Source organism: Rana temporaria, chromosome 4 (assembly GCF_905171775.1).
Source record: "Rana temporaria chromosome 4, aRanTem1.1, whole genome shotgun sequence".
NCBI classification, from domain to species: Eukaryota; Metazoa; Chordata; class Amphibia; order Anura; family Ranidae; genus Rana; species Rana temporaria.
Genome location: NC_053492.1, coordinates 258,989,854 through 259,009,345, shown reverse-complemented (window position 1 = coordinate 259,009,345; position 19,492 = coordinate 258,989,854). Strand labels below are relative to the sequence as shown.

General features: G+C 42.9%; 1 protein-coding gene across 5 annotated transcripts in view; it reads left to right on the top strand.

Annotated features, from left to right (window-relative positions):
- BVES (blood vessel epicardial substance) overlaps positions 1-19,492 on the top strand; it is a 261,522-nt gene that overhangs the window by 210,203 nt on the left and 31,827 nt on the right. For all 5 annotated transcript variants that reach the window (XM_040350168.1, XM_040350167.1, XM_040350171.1 and 2 more), the window contains exons 2-4: positions 6,539-6,771; positions 12,770-12,894; positions 15,750-15,937. In XM_040350168.1, coding sequence (XP_040206102.1) covers positions 6,558-6,771; positions 12,770-12,894; positions 15,750-15,937 — 527 coding nt within the window. In that variant the 5' untranslated portion in view covers positions 6,539-6,557. The remainder of the gene's footprint in view (positions 1-6,538; positions 6,772-12,769; positions 12,895-15,749; positions 15,938-19,492) is intronic.

The following is a 19,492-nucleotide window of genomic DNA, read 5'->3' as shown; positions in this document are numbered from 1 at the left end:
GTGAATGTTGAGATGTTATATTGGTTTCACTGGTAAAAATAAATAATTGAAATGGGTATATATTTGTTTTTTGTTAAGTTGCCTAATAATTATGCACAGTAATAGTCACCTGCACACACAGATATCCCCCTAAAATAGCTAAAACTAAAAACAAACTAAAAACTACTTCCAAAAATATTCAGCTTTGATATTAATGAGTTTTTTGGGTTCATTGAGAACATGGTTGTTGTTCAATAATAAAATTAATCCTCAAAAATACAACTTTCCTAATAATTCTGCACTCCCTGTATATATATAGTGTAGTCAGTGTAGTGTAGACTATATATATACACAGTGCAGGCAGTGTACTAATATATATACCATGTAGTATATATAAATATATATATATATATATATATATATATATATATATATACAGTACAGTGTACAGTATATAATACAGTGTATTGAAGTGGTTAAGGGGAACCCTATGACAGAATTAAGAATAAAATGCATGGGTCCCCCCCCCCCCTCCCTCCAAGTCCAAGTCCATACCAGGCCATTTGGGTCTGGCATAGATTTTAAGGGGAACTCCATGCCCTAATTTAATAAAAAATTGGTGTGGGGCTCACAAAATGAATACCAGACCCTTATCCGAGCAAGCTGCCTGGCAGGCCAAACCATACCAGACCGCTTGCCCTCAACATGTGGAAGGTGCTTTGGGGTCCCTTTTTTCTTTTTTAAAAACTGTATTGTAGTTTTTACTTTTTGACACTTTGTCTGGTAAATGGGTATCTGGAAGTCCCCTTTAACAAGGGGGCCCCCAGATCCCAGCCCCCCTATGTGTACCCCTACCCATTCAAGATTCCACCTGCAGACCCCCAAAACCACCGGACAAGGGTTGCATTAACATGGGCACAAGGTGTTTTGGGGGGGACCCCATGTTGTGGTTCAGGAGGGGGCGCTCGATCGCCCCCCATCCACCCTTTCCTTGCCTGCCAGGCTGCTTGCTCGGATAAGGGTCTGGTATGGATTATTTTTTACATTTTGGCATGAGTTCCCCTTAAAATCCATACCAGACCAGATTTTTTTTCCTTGATTTTTATAATTTTTATTTTCCTTTTAGAAATGTCATTTTGGTGCGGTACAGTAAAACACATCTGACAGATGCACCACTTTACAGGCAGACTAATGGGGACCCCCCAGGCATGATATTTAATGGAATGTTTCATTTTTATTGTTTCACTGTGGGCCAGATTCACAGAAGAGATACGACGGCGTTTCTCTGAAACGCCGTCGTATCTCTCAGAGTATCTATGCAACTGATTCATAGAATCAGTTACGCATAGATAGCCCTTAGATCTGACAGGTGTAATTGTCTTACACCGTCGGATCTTAGGATGCAATACCTCGGCCGCCGCTGGGTGGAGTTTGCGTCATATTCCAGCGTCGGGTATGCAAATTAGCAGTTACGGCGATCCACAACGGTTTTCGCGGTCGTTACGTCGGCGCAAGTCTTAGTTTCCCGTCGCAAAGTTAAGCAATCTTTTTCATTGCTTAACTTTACACCAGCCATGTTAAAGTATGGCCGTTGTTCCCGCGTCGATTTTGATTTTTTTTTTCCGGCGTAAGTACTTTACGCACGTCGCGATTCACAAACACGTCACGCCGCCGTAATTTCACGCAAAGCACGTCGGGAAAATTGCGAACGGTGCATGCGCAGAATGTCCGGCGCGGGAGCGCGCCTAATTTAAATGGTACCCGCCCCATTTGAATTCACGCAGCGACGTGCGCGACCCTGGAAGGTCAATGCTTCCACGCATGCGTCGAATCACTTCGACGCATGCAAGGGCTTTCGGCCGAGCGGACATGTCCGGTAAGTCGTACAGACGACCGAACATGTCCGACGGACAGGCTTCCAGCGGACATGTTTCTTAGCATGCTAAGAAACATTCGTCCGCTGGAAACCTGTCCGATCTGCCGGAAAATTGTCCAGTCGGCCGTACACACGACCGAACATGTCTGCTGAAACTGGTCCGTGGACCAGTTTCAGCAGACATGTTCGGTCGTGTGAAAAATTGTGGAAATACTGCCCTGTCTGAGTGAATTTAAATAAGAATGCAAGCAGCTTAAAATGTGAGATACCCACAAATAGACTGGAAAAAATTGAAAAACAAGCTGCGCAACTAATGATATTGATGTGAAATACAAATATAATTAAATAGAACAAAAAGCCTTTAAGTGAGATAATATGTCCTGTTACGGATGGTATATGAATCAAACGTAAAGTGTCTATTGTTCAAAATCAAAAACACCAAATATGCATCTGATGGTATTTTGATAGTAGAAAAAATTAATCCTTCGCCTTCAAGCAAATAGTGACATCAAATGCGAGAACCTCAGAATAGTGCATGGATAGAAAAAACACCTCCACCTTTAAATCACACTGCCCCTTACCAGAGGGGAAGATCCCAACTAGAGACCTTCTGACAGCAGATGGCTTGCTCCCCAGCCAAGGGGTTACATGGCAGGATATCCAGGGGCCAAAACTTCTCCCACAGTGGACCGATAATTAATGTTGATTGAAACCAATATGGAGAAGAAAAAAAGCTACATAGTGTGAACCCGTATAGCAATTTATTAAAAAAGATTAAAATCACACTTACAAGAATGTAGATAAAATTTGCTTGTGAAAATATATATAGCTGGCCGGCTAGCACAACCCGTTCACTCCGGGACACAGTATGCGGTTCTAGACGTCAGCACGCCGCCACCCTACGCCGTTTCGTCTCAGAAGACTTCGTCCTGGGGCACTTTCGGTCATGTGTACGAGGCCCAATAGGTTTTGTTTTCGTTGTGACGATTTTCTTACAATATATATTTAGCGATTTTTTTGTGATACACACATTTTTCTTTTCTATCTCAGTGATTCTTGTTATGATATGTCTTGCTTGTTATCACTTCCTAAGAACCCTGCACCTGCAGCAAGGTTCTTGTTTACTTTTAATTATTGATATCATCTAATTAGTGGGAGTGACCTTTTATCTTTCCACTATTTATATGTTGTATTTTACTATGGTGACTGTGCTGTGAACAAAGCTAAGTGCCGAAACGCGCCAGCCTTCACATTTTAATGGTCATGTTATTATAAAGATTACAGAAGAATATCCAGAGTTGCCGGCATTTTGTTTTTTATTGTCAAGTATCTTAGATGGATGGAAGGAGGACATCGTAAGCCTGAGCACCTGGAGTAGGTGTGCCGGTCTTCTATTATCTCATCAGAGGCTTCACAGTCAGAGCGGTGCTTCTCTTGTATGCATATTTGTTAAACATAGCTGCCCAGATGAAGTTTTCCTCCCTATCATGTTGTCAACAAATGCAATAATGGTCTGCAGCCATGGCACACTTTGTGTTACTTTTCTGAGTTTGTCATGGAGCCAATAGATAATTGAGCTGAAATGGTGTGAAAGAATGTGGGCATCCACCCAAGGATTGACAGAACAGGTCTAAAGAACAGATTTTAAAAGCTGCAAAGTATCTATCTTACTTAGGTCATGCATGAGTTTCTACCAAGTTTGGACAGCTGAATTACCTTGGCCAAGTATTTGATCCAAATTTGCCTAAACAAAACACGGTATGACCAAAATAATCTGTTGACAATTAAAGGGGTTGTAAAGGTTTGTTCTTTATTTTCTAAATAGGTTACTTTAAGCTAGTGCATTGTTGGTTCACTAACCCTTTCCTTCCATTTCCCTTCTAAATGTTTTTTTTCTTTGTTTTCTATGTCTGAATTTCTCACTTCCTGTTCCTCCTCAGTAAGGTGTTCAGTAAGCTGTTCTAAATGACTTTCTACCGCTCAGATGATGGTGGAAAGCTTACTGAGGAGAAACAGGAAGTGAGAAATTCAGACAAAGAAAAAAAACATTTTAGAAGGGAAATCGAAGGAAAAGGTAAGTGAACCAACAATGCACTTGTTAGTTAAAATTTAGCTTTGGGTGAGAAATACATAGCAGTGCACATGATTTTTTTTTATCCAAAGGCAAACCATTAAGGTAAAATAAATTACTTAGATGCCTGAATAAATCTACCCTTTAGAGGGGCATTCTGGACAGAATTGGGGGCAGATCCACAAAGATCTGCCCCAGCGCATCGTATCTGAGATACGCTACGCCGCCGTACCTTACCTGGCTTTGGTTCGAATCCATAAAGATTTTGCGCCATAAGTTACGGCGGCGTAGTGTATCTCAAGCGGTGTAACGGCGCGGAATTCAAGTTGGGCGGGTAGGGGGCGTGTTTCATTTAAATGAAGCGCGTCCCCGCGCCGAACGAACAGTGCATGCACCATCCTTACATTTCCTGCCGTGCATTGCGTGAAATGATGTCGCAAGGACGTCATTGTTTTGACTTGGACGTAAATTACGTCCATCCCGCGATTCACGGGCAACTTACGCAAACAAAAAAAAAAAATTCAAATTAAACGCGGGAACGACGGCCATACTTAACATAGCAGGTTTAACTATACGCCACTAAAAAAGCAGCTTTAACTATACGCCGGAAAAAGCAGACTAGAGACTAGAGCAGACTAGAGACGACGTAAAAGAATGCGACGGAATTCTAATTTGCATACTCGACGTGGAAAACGACGTGAACGCCACCCAGCGGACGCCGAAAAATTGCATCTTAGATCCGAAGGCGTACCAAGAGGTACGCCTGTCGGATCTAACCCAGATGCCGTCGTATCTTGTTTTGAGGATTCAAAACAAAGATACGACGCGGGAAATTTGAAAGTACGCAGGCGTATCAGTAGATACTCCGGCGTACTCTCTCTGTGGATCTGCCCCTTGGTGTTTATGTTTTGGGAAAATGCATGTAGGTTGTTACAAAGGTTTCCATCTCAAGCTTGTATTTTTTTTCTTTTTTACCATGGAGAATGCAGAAAATGAATAACGCCTTGCTTCATCCAAGAACTCTTATCAGTCAGAGACTGGTTCATTGACCACCCATTAATGAACTTGATAGCCAGAATGTTTAAATACACTTAAAGCTGAAGTCTGAGCTGGAGAAAACGTTACCCATGCAGTCTTCTTCCACACTTCAAGGGGCAGATCCACAGAGAGAGTACGCCGGTGTATCTACTGATACGCCTGCGTACTTTCAAATTTCCCACGTCGTATCTTTGTTTTGAATCCTCAAAACAAGATACAACGGCATCTGGGTTAGATCCGACAGGAGTACGTCTTCATACGCCTTCGGATCTAAAATGCAATTCTTCGGCGTCCGCTGGGTGGCGTTCCTGTCGTTTTCCGCTTCGAGTATGCAAATTAGCTATTTCCGACGATCCACGAACGTACGAGCGGCCGTCGCATTCTTTTATGTCGTCTCTAGTCGGCTTTTTCTGGCGTATAGTTAAAGCTGCTGTTTCGTGGCATATAGTTCGATCTACTATGTTAAGTTTGGCCGTCGTTCCCGTGTTTAATTTGAATTTTTTTTTCCGTTTGCGTAAGTCGTCCGTGAATCGCGGGATGGACGTAAGTTACGTCCAAGTCAAAACAATGACGTCCTTGCGACGTCATTTCGCGCAATGCACAGCGGGAAATTTAGGGACGGCGCATGCGCAGTTCGGCGCGGGGACGCGCTTCATTTAAATGAAACACGCCCCCCTACTCGCTGATTTTAATTAGGCGCCGTTACGCCGTGAGAGATACACTACGCCGCCGTAACTTACGGCGCAAATTCTTTCTGGATTCGAAGCATCAAAAAGTAAGTTACAGCGGTGTAGCGTATCTCCCATACGCTGCGCCCATGCAATTCTACGTGGATCTGCCCCCAAGAGTTTACTGCTTGCTTTGCCTATGGGGATAAAGAGAAATACTTCACTTATTCCTTGACTTCCTCAACGCTACAATACTGGTCCCCCAAGGTGCTCCTCTTTGCTGCCCAACCAATCTGAGCTGTCTGACACCATCCTGTACAATTCAGGAACCACTGTTCGTATGTTTATCTAGGGCCCATCAACATCCTGGTAATGTCACAGTGGAGGAAAATGGTGGTTGACAGGTAAGCAAGAAATAACTATTAGTAATTAGCCTTATAACCAGCCCGACTGTTCAGCTTTAAAGAAGAATTCCAGGGGGTGGGGTTGTGCCCGCACTGTATGGGTTAACTGCTCATTTTGGTCTATGGGTGAGGATAGCAGAGATATATTTACCTAATCCACCAATCCTCTGAGTGTAAGACCAATCCCTGCCACTTCTGCCCCCCTTGCGGTCTAACGTTCTTGTGCGGTGGACTGTTCCTGATGTCATTACGCCCATAGACTGGCTCTGGACATGAGGACGGCATGAACAGTCCACTTCTGGATGTGTGGGAGTACTGTTCTTCGGAAGATCAAAAGATCGGATAGTATATACCGTACTTTCTGTCCGCCCCAGAGTTCCACTTTAAAGTAAACTGTCATGAGTAATAAACATTCCCTTGAGAGCCTAAAGACTGTAATATTTTCTTTTGTATAGCTGGCATGACTTTTATAATTATATCCTTGCATTTGTTTTTTTACCAGATCCTGAGGATTTCTAAAGATGACTACTGAAAGTATATTAACTGTTGTGCTGACAATGAATGCTACAAGCAGCATCCAGAACATGACTCTGGAGGAGGAGGAGGTGTGTGACAACTGGAGAGAGATCCACCACTTGGTTTTCCACTTGGCAAACGTGTGCTTTGCCCTAGGACTGGTCATTCCGACTACTCTGAACCTGCATATGATATTCCTTCGTGCTTTTCTCTGCCTGGGTAAGTGCTCTAGTTCTAGGGATGCTTTTTTCATTTAGTCTTTTTTAGTAGTATGTTGCTATTCATGGTAAACTGCTTTTCATTTGGAAGGAAATTCTAAAACAAAATTTGCCCTAAAAACAAGGTACAAAAATAACTTGGCATACCTTGAGATATTTTATGAAGTTTAACACGTGCTGTATTGCTAAGAGCATCATATTGATTTTGGTTATGACCGTTTTCCTGCTGATAATAGGCTTAATGCAGTGTAGATCAGAAAGATTACTGGGCAGGTTCTGTATGTAGTAAAGCATTTTCACCACCAGAAGTATCTTCTATTTTAAATATGTTAATTTACTATATGTTTAAGTGTAGTACATTTTCAGTTATTATTGTAGTGTTTACCTTAAAGCAATTTTAAACACTTGACCTCTGAAAGATTTACCCCCCTTCATGACCATGGTACATGTTTTTGGTAAACAAAAACAAAAAACAATAAGCGTAGATTGATTGGTTTACACTAGGGGTGCCCACCTGTTGACCCACTCATGTGGCCCGCTTTAACTACTATTGTGGCCCACCTCCTCCTGCTCTGGGATGGCGGGTCAGCAAGCCCAGATTGGGGGTTCCCGACCCGCCATCCCTGAGCATCAGTGTGAAGAATGGAGCCGGTACTAGAGGAAGAATAGCTGATGCCAAATGTACTCCGCCTGTGAAGCATCAGCTCTGCTCTCTACTGCAGCTGCATGCTTCCTCCAGCGCCGATGTAGTGTCACATTCAGCTCCCCATCACAGATCTCTCCGGAAGTGACGTTCCGTCGCCGCCATCTTGCTACACCCCACACCATTGCACAGTAATGATAGAGTGTGAAGGGGACAAGCGGACATCTTGTTACACCCACCAGAGTTTTAAATTTCACAGTTATTTTTAAAACAGAGCTTATATGTTTAAATACAGTATTTGTAAATCCGACTGACTGTTTATATGTTAAATATGAAAATCAGAGGTGTTCTGTCACATTAGCAAGCATGTAAGGTCAGCAGGTTTGCTGCTGCTTTAACCACTTGCCGCCCGCCAATGACATATTGACGTCGGCAAAGTGGTTGTAGAATCCTGACTCAGGATTCTGAGCCGCTGCGCGCCCCCGGGGGCGCGCATCGCGGGGATCATTGTTGCAGGGTGTCAGTCTGACACCCCGCAACACCAATCTCGGTAAAGAGTCTCTCACGGAGGCTCTTTACCACGTGATCAGCCGTGTCCAACCACGGCTGATCACGATGTAAACAGGAAGAGCCGTTGATGGCTCTTCCTCACTCGCGTCTGACAGACGCGAGTAGAGGAGAGCCGATCGGCGGCTCTCCTGACAGGGGGGGTTCGCGCTGATTGTTTATCAGCGCAGCCCCCCCTCGGATCGCCACACTGGACCACCGACGGGCGTAAAAAAAAAATACGAGTTGCGGCAGGAAAAAAAAGAAGGGTCTACTTTTACAAGGCCTAAACAGTTTAGGCCTTGTAAAAGCAGCCCTAATATTGCATTTGCAAACTAATACTTACGGAGAAAAAACGAAGCGTAAAAGCTTTGTGGATCTCCGTAAGTGCTAATTTGCATACCCGAAGCGGCATTTCAACGAGAAATGCCCCCAGCGGCGGCCGAGGTACTGCATCCTAAGATCCGACAGTGTAAGTCCCTTAAACATGTCACATATCGGATCTTTTCCCTATCTATGTGAAACTGATTCTGTGGATCAGTTCCATAGATAGAAACAGGGATACGACGGCGTATCAGTAGATACGCCGTCTCATCCCTTTTGTGGATCTGGCCCTAAATTCCTGATCACTTCCTCAGAGTAGTACATGTGTAAAAAAAAAAAAGGCATTTTGTATATAAAATAAATGTAATTAGTTTTATTTTTTCCCATTTGTCACCAGTCAGTGTCCCTGATCACTGTCACACCAATTATATGATAACGTTCAACTGCACTGGTGACAGCATGTAAAAAAAAATGTAAAGAAAAATTATGAAACAAAATTGCAACTTAAAAAAATCGCCATGCCTCTTACTAAACACCTTGGACTGTCTACTCTCATAAAATGGCTAATTTGGGGGTATTTCCTGATGTTTGCAGGCCTGCAATAGAAAGAGCTAGGCCTTCAGTACATCAGGATTGATCAATTTTCAGATATATCCCATAGTTTGTAAACTCTATAATTTTTACAAAGACTAAATAGTATTCTCTTATTTGGGTTATTTTCACCAAAGAAATGTTACAGAATACACATTTTTTTTCCAAGATCTTAAGCCTTTTTTTTCGTTTATTTAGGAAAAATGTTAAAACCCAGCTATGATTAAATTACACCAAAAGAAATTATAAACATTTTGTTTAGGTACAGTGTTGTATGACCGGGCAATTGTCATTCACAGTGTGACCGCACTGAAAGCTAAAATTTGCCCTGGGCAGGAAGGGGGTAAAAGTGCCTGGTATTGAAGCGGTTAGAGAGTTAAACTGCCTCTGGATGGTGCCAAGTCATCAGGTGACCATAGTATCTGGACAGACTAGATTTAATAAGGTATATCAATCTATAAACTGAAATTTGAAACATAACAGCAGGTAGTGCCCCGTGAGACTGGTACATTTGGTGAGAATGCAGTTATCTATATTCTCCCCTTGCTAAACTGAGCCCAGAAAAACAGGTGGTAGATGGGAACACCCGATGTGACGTCTGCAAGTCTCTATTGTTGATGTGCAGAGAGCTAATTAACAAGGTATACTCAATTCTGTTCCTGTGACAGCTGCTGAAACCAAAAGTTATGATGCCTCCACTGAAAGTGTTGGTCCTGTCTAATGTCAGGTACTGCCTAGCAGAATGTCCAACGCTTTGATTGGTTCTCCTTCAGGCATTGAAGGACGGGGAATGTGATGCCTCTAATGTGAAGCTTAAAGGGGTTGTAAAGGTACATTTTTTTTTTCCTAACTAGCTTCCTTTACCTTAGTGCAGTCCTCCTTCACTTACCTCATCCTTCGGACTACTGGAAAGTCAGGACGCTCTCTACGTTGCAGATAAAGGAGCTGTGTGTTAGTGGGCGTCCTGACTCTCATGTAGTCCAAGGGAGGGGGCGAGCACGACACTCCACACCAGGAAGAAAGCCTCACATTACTGTGTGGAGTTACAGACAGAAGAACAGGAAGTGAGCATTTCTCAGAAGAAATAAGGACATTTAAAAGCAAAATGGAAGGATGAGGTAAGTGAAGGAGGACTGCACTAAGGTAAAGGAAGCTATTTAGGAAAAAAAATTGTACCTTCACAACCCCTTTAATGGACCCAAACACCTAGTGATAGTACCCACAATACCACAGCCCTGTTAGACTATTACGCGTTGCTGTGGATAAAACGTCATATACAAGTTTCCCTTACTAAACCTGATAATAACAAGACTTTTGTCTATCACCTTTCATTAACAATTACTTCACCATTTTAGAACTGTGTGGGAGGATCTGGGGACTCAGTGCTTTGGGTAAAATGACTGGCACTTGGTGAAAGTCCAATAGAAGAGTGCAAGGCCTTATGCTGTGGCTGGTGTAAGAGAGAACAAGTTGAGTTTTGCCATCCCCGTGCCTGGGAGGCAGCGTGAAAAGCAGTTTAGACAAACTCTGCACTTATCTAATTGCACCAGGTCTAGGGAGTCCTTTGGCTGCTTACATTTTATGTCGAAACAGGATAAGAATGACAACACTTGATGCTGCACCTCAATTTCACAATAGCAGCTCACATATTTCTATCCCGATGGGTTCCCTTTAAATTTTATATTCCAAAAAATATTTATGTTGCTCATCAGTAGTCACCTTATGCCAGTTTTATAAAAAAAACAGATTATTTTTCTACTTTTTAATTAGCTATGCCAGTCACTTTGATGTCTGTGCAGTGACTTTGCTTTTCTAACTTTCAAATTGTGGGGAGGAAATATAAATAGGTCATGGAATTATATTGGCTGGATTAAATGTCAGGGCTTGACACAAGATTTGTGGCTTGGTAAGCAGCCTGAAAAATATAAACCAAAGATCAGACAGCCCTTTAGAAATCTATTTCTATGTTGATATTTAGGGTATTTGACAGGGTTTTTACGAGATTGGCAATGCTGCCTATCTAAAATTAAGGCAGTTTAGGCATACTTGCTGTGTAACATAATGGCACTACACTTATAAAATAAATTAAATTGGTGTGTATAATTTTAGCTAACGGTGCTTTTTAAAAGTTCCACTTTAAGATAGATGACTTTAACTATATTTCCAATATTCCTGTTGTAGGTTGCCTGTAGGTAACGTTTTTTTGCTGATGTTTTGACCCATTGATCAATATACATATTGGCCCGGATTCTCGTACGAGTTACGCCAGCGTATCTCCAGATACGCCGTCGTAACTCTGAGTCCGAGCCGTCATATCTATGCGCCTAAATCTTAGAATCAGTTACGCATAGATTTGTATTAGATCCGACCGGCGTAAGTCTCTTACGCCGTCGGATCTTAACTGCATATTTACGCTGGCCACTAGGGGCGTGTACGCTGATTTACGCCTAGAAATATGTAAATCAGCTAGATACGCAAATTCACAAACGTACGCCCAGTTGACGCAGTACAGATATGCCGTTTACGTTGGGCTTTTCCCGGCGTAAAGTTACCCCTGCTATATAAGGCGTGCATGAGACGTACCAATGTTAAGTATGGACGTCGTTCCCGCGTCGAATTTTGAAAATGTTACGTTGTTTGCGTAAAATTTTGTCTGTAACTACACACAGTAATGCAAGGCTTTCTCCCTGGTGTGGAGAAAGCCTCTTGAGGGGGCAAGCAGGAGTGTCAGGACACTCTCTACTTTGCAGATAGAGAAAGGAGCTGTGTGTTAGTGAGCGTTCTGACGCTCCTGCTCGCCCCCTCCCCCCTCAAGAGGCTTTCTCCATACCAGGGAGAAAGCCTCGCATTACTGTGTGTAGTTACAGACAGGAGAACAGGAAGTGAGGATTTCTCAGAAGAAATAAGGACATTTAAAAGCAAAATCGAAGGATGAGGTAAGTGAAGGAGGACTGCACTAAGGTAAAGGAAGCTATTTAGGGGAAAACATTTTTACCTTTACAACCCCTTTAAGTAAATAATAACAGATAAAGATAACAAATGAAATTATTTTGGAAAATGTAACAAGAACACTTAGCTATAGATGCCTTTTGCCAAGGAGTCTTCTGTTTCCAGCTTGGCAAATGATCAAACCAGGTTCTTGCCCTGGTATTGGACTAGTTTATTACAATTTTGGCTGTGGTATATGCAGGACTAGCGGGTAAGTAATGACCAATCGTAACCCTTTGGAAAGTGATATTACCTTTTAAGGAAGATAGCAAACATTCCTGAAAGAGCTTGGTCATTTTGTCAGTTCGTAATGGCATTCCTATAGTATGAAGTCAGTTAAGGTAACCAGGCTTAGGATTCATTCTTAGATATTGGTGAACCAATAATAAGGAAATATGAAGTTTCCCCATCATGCACTGTTGTATATTGTTTACAAAAACAATAGACATTTACTGAAACAGAAACTAGGTGCTTGTATTTCGTGTAAGTAATAATGGAGTTCCTAACAAGCAGTTATGACCTCCTACAAACCTTCCACAAATGAGAATAGAACAGATCGGTATAAGGAGGTTGTATTATGGCTATTGCTGCTGCCTGTTGCTTTGTACTGCTTCCCCTGAGTATTCTAACTTCAACTTAGAAGACTCCCAAAAATGTGTTTCTGCATCTGGAGTAGTGTGAACAATAAGCTTATAAGCAGAAAGTAAAGTGTAGGAATACACAACTACTCAGCAACTGAACATTACATTTCATCACTGTTTGTTGCAATGCTTTACTTGATAACCCCGTCAGAATACAATTGTCAAGTATATAATGTAATTGAGATGTGAAATTTGCAAATTATAATAATTTTTTTATTTAGTTAATGCATGTACTTACTTTGTTTTAAATTTACTCTCTTCAACAGGGTGTGCCTTCTTTATCATTTGGGCAACTCTTTTCCGCTGTGCTTTGGATATAATGGCTTGGAATGCAGTTTTCCTGGTGATTAATTTTATGCATTTTATATATCTGGTATATAAGAAAAGACCGGTAAGTAAAAACAAACAGCTGAAAAAGCTTGGTTTGCTGCTTTTTGACCTTTAAATCCTGGTGTAGAAAATCAAATCATTAGCAAGTAGGGCGGAGTGCTATATTATCAATTTGCATTTATTTAATTTTATCAATTTGCATTTATTTCATGGGTTTCTTGGCATAATTCATACTTACACTAGAATTATACCTTGGAAGTATTTGCAGTGCTTTTTTTGTATATTAAAGTGCACCTGTGTTCAGGCTATGAACATTAAATTACTGTATTTAGATATTCTTAACAAGCCGTAAAAGTTAACAAACCATCCCTGACCTCTCTCGCTGCTTGTAATGCCTCGTACAAACGGTCAGACTTTTGACCATGCAAAAAGTCTGCCGTGAGTCCGTCGAAAGTCCGATGGAAAGATAGAGAACAGGTTCTCTATCTAAGGTCCGTCAGACTTCCGACAAAAAAAGTCAGATGGAGGCTACACACGGCCGGACTTTCGGAGAAAAAAAGCCCGTCTGACTTTTTTTCTCGGAAAGTCCGGCCCTGTGTACGAGGCATAATGGGAAGTAGTTTGTTCTTAACCAGTTAGCAACCGCCCTATAGACAAAATACGTCTACAAGGCGGTTGCTTAACTCTAGGAGGGCGTCAATGTACGTCCTCCTAGAATCGCGCTCCCGCGCGCCCTATGGGGCGCGCACACGGGAGTCTCCGTGAACGCCGGGTCCTCCGGACCCGACTGATCACGGATCACGGTAAATCGCCGCTGATAGCGGCGCTTTACCACGTGATCGCTTCGTCCAATGACGGAGCGATCACTAGTAAACAAACCGGCGTCATCACGCCGGTTCCTCCCTCTCCTCTCTGTACCGAACGGTACAGTGTGAGAGAGGAGAGGGGAGAGAGCGGAAGCAGCAGCAGCTGCTGCTGCTGCTGCGGGCTGGATCTGTGACACATTCAGTCACAGATCCAGCCATCCATCCCTCCCTGTGCAATACTCTGCAATGCCCCCATACTCTGCAATGCCCCCATACTCTGCAATGCCCCCATACTCTGCAATACCCCCATACTCTGCAATACCCCCATACTCTGCAATACCCCCATACTCTGCAATGCCCCCATACTCTGCAATGCCCCCATACTCTGCAATGCCCCATACTCTGCAATGCCCCCATACTCTGCAATGCCCCAAAATACTCTGCAATGCCCCGCAATACTCCGCAATGCCCCGCAATACTCCGCAATGCCCCGCAAAACTCCGCAATGCCTCCCAAAACACCACAATACTCCGCAATACTCCGCAATACTCCGCAATACCCCGCAATACTCCGCAATACCCCACAATACCCCGCAATACCCCGCAATACCCCGCAATACTCCGCAATACCCCGCAATACCCCACAATACCCCGCAATACCCCACAATACTCCGCAATACCCCACAATACTCCGCAATACCCCACAATACTCCGCAATACCCCACAATACCCTGCAACGTCGTCTATGGGGATTTTTAAGTAGCGAAGTTTGGCGCCATTCCACGAGCGTGTGCAATTTTGAAGGGTGACATGTTGGGTATCTATTTACTCGGCGTAACTTCATCTTTCACATTTATGCAAAAGAATGAAGAAAAAATACTAAATTTGCCAAATTTTATAACAGAAACAAAGAAAAATTATTTTTTTTTACAGAATTTTCATTTTTTTTTCTCTTATAGCGCAAAAAAAAAAAAAACCCAACGGTGATTAAATACCACCAAAAGAAAGCTCTATTTGTGTGAAAAAAAGGACAAAAATTTAATTTGGGTACAGTGTTATATGACTGAGTAATTGTCATTCAAATTGTGAGAGCACCGAAAGCTGAAAATTGGTCTGGTTATTAAGGGGGTTTACGTGCCCAGTGGTCAAGTGGTTAAAGACCCTCAAAGATTACTACAAAGACTATTACGCTTAGAAACATCTGATGACTTTTTATATTAGAGGGCTGGCAGGCTTCCAAGATTCTGGTGTCGTAGAAAAAAATAGGTTCACACTTTATCAAGCTTTTTTGTAGCTTTTATGTGTATTTGTTAACATGTTTTTCAGGCATTTCCAGGCTTGAGTGTTGTTGTTTTAACCAGTAGAAAGCTAGGTAATAGGAGAAAGATAGTAGAGAAATTGTGTAAAAAAAAAAACGAGCAATTTTCCTGTACTCCCATTGAAATCTGTAGAAACAAAAAAAGGTGTGCCTCTGCCCCAAAGGGACTCACATACTTTTTTCGAGCTTCAAACAACAAGTGACACAACACTTAGGTGTGAATGGGAACTTTGAATATAATGGGAATCTCAATGTTGAGCATGGAGGCACTTCAGGAATCACAAATCAAATTGCTCAGGTGTAAATCGGACCTAAGATTTCTGTGCTTTTTTGTGAACTTTGAAGACAAACTTCTACACAATGCATATAACTACAGAGATGAGTAAGGGCTTGTTTTAATCACTTGCCGCCCCGCTAAAGTACATTTGCTTTGACAGGTTCAGTCATGTATATATACATGATTCTGCTTCTTCTGGGTTAGGAGCATGCAGTGCGCATGCTGGGGTGCTTAGCACACTCCTCCTGTTACCGTTAACCGGTAACCAGGTAATCATGTGACCGATATTATTAGCTATAGTGATCACATGAAAACAATGTAAACAACCCAGTAATATTTTTTATTGTGCTCAAAACCACCAAGGGTTTAGTACAACTTAAAAACCAGGTGACAGATATTTTTTATTTAGACTTTAATCACATATCGATAATCTTTGTCTTATTACTTCTGACAATGTATTGCATTACTAATTTGTCAAACAAATATGATAGCTGCATTACTTTTTTCCTTTTCTAGATCAAGATAGAAAAGGAGCTGAAAGGTATCTATCACAAAATGTTTGAGCCTCTTCACGTGCCCCCGGAGCTGTTCAAGAGACTCACTAGCCAGTTTTGCAGGATTCAGTCCTTACCAAAGGGACAGACCTATGCAATGGAGGATAAAACATCTGTAGATGACCGCTTAAGTATACTGCTGAAAGGGAAGTAAGTTTTCCAATAACTTGAGCATCTGCTATTTCGATAACTAAAGGATGTTGTCACTTTGTATTATTATGTTAAACCTTTCTTTGTAACAACTCTGGCTGGTGTTCATTTTAGTGAATTTCGTTTTTTGTTTTCTTATTTACCGTATATACTCGAGTATAAGCCAAGTTTTGCAGCAATTTTTTTGGGCTGAAAGTGACCCACTCGGCCAGTGTACTGGGCATTGTTAAAAAGTTGTGCTCCTCCTTGTCCTGTCCCATGATAGGCAGAATACTCAGTTTCCCAGTAGACACAGTAGACACTGTGTTCAGCCTATCACGGACGCCCTCTCGTCCTCTCATCTATCATGGCATCCGTGATAGGCGGAACACTGAACACAGTGTCTGCTGGGAAACTGAGTGCTCCGCCTATCACGGAACAGGACAAGGAGTACCCAGTATATATCATCTTGTCCATTACTGTCAAAAGAAAATCATTGCCATCCAATAGTTAAAGGAAATTTGCAGTATTTAGTATACAGAATATGTTCTTTGGGCCATATTCACGTAGAATTCCGGCGGCGTAACGTATTGCATTGACGTTACACCGCCGCAAGTTTTATGGGCAAGTGCTTAATTCACAAAGCACTTGCCTGTAAACTTGCGGCATCGTAGCGTAAATCCGTCCGGCGCAAGCCCGCCTAATTCAAATGGGGCGTGTATCATTTAAATTGGGCGCGTTCCCGTTCTGCGCATGCTCCGTTTTGAAATTTCCCGCCGTGCTTTGCGCGAAATGACGTCGCACCAATGTCATTTTTTGAACGTCGACGTGAGTTACGTCCTTTCCTATTCACGGACGACTTACGCAAAAAAAAAAATTGGAAATTCAACGCAGGAACGACGGCCATACTTTAACATGACAAGTCTAAAGATAGGCCACGAAATACCAGCTTTAACTATACGCCGGGAAAAGCCGACTAGCGACGACGTAAGAGAATGCGACGGCCGCGCGTACCTTCGTGAATCGCCGTAAACAGCTAATTAGCATACCAGACGCGGAAAACGACGCAAACTCCACCCAGCGGGCGCCGAAGTATTACACCTATGATCCGAAGGCGTACGAAGCCGTACGCCTGTCGGATCGAAGCCAAAAGCCGTCGTATCTTGGTTTGAGGATTCAAACTAAAGATACAACGCGGCAAATTTGAAAATACGCCGGAGTATCAGTAGATACTCCGGCGTATTTCTTCTGTGAATCTGGCCCCTTGTGTTCAGTGCCAAATTAAAAAATAGTTACATTATTTTCTGTCCAGGTGGTTAAATATGAAATATTGCATATTTTATTTATATATATATATATATATATATATATATACAGTATCTCACAAAAGTGAGTACACTCCTCACATTTTTGAAAATATTTTATTATATCTTTTCATGTGACAACACTGAAGAAATTACACTCTGCAACAATATAAAGTAGTGAGTGTACAGCTTGTATAATAGTGTAAATTTGTTGTCCCTTCAAAATAACTCAACAAACAGCCATTAATGTCTAAATCGCTGGCAACAAAAGTGAGTACACCTCTAAGTGAAAATTTCCAAATTGGGCCCAAAGTGTCAATATTTTGTGTGGCCACAATTATTTTCCAGCACTGCCTTAAAGTGGTTGTACATCCTGTACAAAAACTTTTACCTACAGGTAAGTCTAGATTAAGGCTTAGCTGTAGGTGCTAGAAATATCTCCTAAACCTCCATGGTTTGAGACGAGATGAGCGACAATGTCTACAGCGCAGGCGCACTTTTTAAAGGAAGGTCATGCCGTGACCAGCGGATTTCACGCAACTCCAGACAGTCACAGAGCTGGCGTTTGCGGCCCCAGGAAGGAATAGGAGTGACAAATTGATGCTTCCTGCAACAGGGGACAGCAGTGACATTGCAGGCTTCGGTTTCAGGTAAGTGACACATAATGGGCTACTGTGCGATGTATAGTAGCCTATTATGCTTTACCTTTGTAGGGAAATAAAGAGGAAGTAAAACCCATCAGGGTTTACGTCCTCTTTAACCCTCTTGGGCATGGAGTTCACCAGAGCTTCACAGGTTGCCACTTGAGTCCTCTTCCACTCCTTCATGATGACATCACAGGGCTGGTGGATGTCAGAGATATTGCGCTCTTCCACCTTCCGTTTGAGGATGCCCCAGAGATGCTCAATAGGGTTTAGGTCTGGAGACATGCTTGGCCAGTCCATCACCTTTACCCTCAGCTTCTTCAGCAAGGCAGTGGTCGTCTTGGAGGTGTGTGTTGGGGTCGTTATCATGTTGGAATACTGCCCTGCTGCCCAGTGTCTTAAGGGAGGGGATCATGCTCTGCTTCAGCATGTCACAGTACATGTTGACATTCATGGTTCCCTCAATGAACTGTAGCTCCCCAGTGCCGACAGCACTTATGCACTTACCCTGCCAGCGCGGCCCACCAGGCCAGAATTGCTGTCTACACAAACCCTCATCCGGAGGTAAAAAAGGACTCCAGTGACTTACTGGGTCCCCAGTTCTATTGAGAGGATCCCAGGCTGGGTGCCGTTCGATTGGGGGGAACCCAGAGGCAGGTTGTCCAACAGGGCTTGAACGAACCAATCGGGGGATCTGGTGACCGGAATGTTGACAGGTACGTTTTGCTGTCATCTGGTGACCTATGCTAAAACCTACTGGGAGGATTCGCTCCATCTATCCATCTAGCACACCTAAAGTAATTGGCCTGTGGCAGGGGCCCTAGAGCCAGGTCTGTGAGAGAGATCTGTTCCTCCCAGCAAATCCTAAGTGACACTTCGTCTGCCAGGCTTGTGAGAGGGGTCTGTCCGAGGGCACTTTACCCACTCCAACTAGAGTGGCGACGAATAATAATTTGGTACTTTATTGAGCAAAGACTGCTCAATTAATATCTGGGCCTGACACTGCAAGGTTCTCCCTCTTCTTCATCAACCTGCTCTTCCCATTTAATGTTGATGTTGGCCGTGTTTGGCCTGGAATAAAGCATTGGAAAACCCTTTTTTTTTCTATTCACTGTCTGGACCTTCGCTCACTGCTTTGTTCTCCAACTGCACCCATACGCCACACTAAGGTAACTCAATATGCCGATCCCAATAACAAATCAGCGGCTCCTGCGGGGGTAGCGCTACAGACATTAAAGTGGAGGTTCACCCGAAAAACATTTTTTTTTTTACATTAGAGCCAGCATAGTAAGGTAATTTCATTTCGGCATGTTTTTTTTTTTTTCTCTGCACTTACCTTTATATCCTGATTTTATCCAGGGCTTCCGTGTTCTGATGTCTCCGGGACTGGGCGTTCCTATTCCAGCCTCAGGGTTCCGATGACTGCAGGACTGGGCGTTCCTATCTTTGCGTTCGATGATTGACGGCTTGTGAAACAGGTGACCTGTCGCACAACGTGCGTCACCAGATTTCCGGAAATACCCGAGCTAAGAGTCGTTACTATACGGCGCCTGTGCCCGCCGTGTAGAGCTGACTGCGCAGGCGTCGTATAGTGCCGACTCTCAGCTCGGCTCTTTCCCGACGTCTGG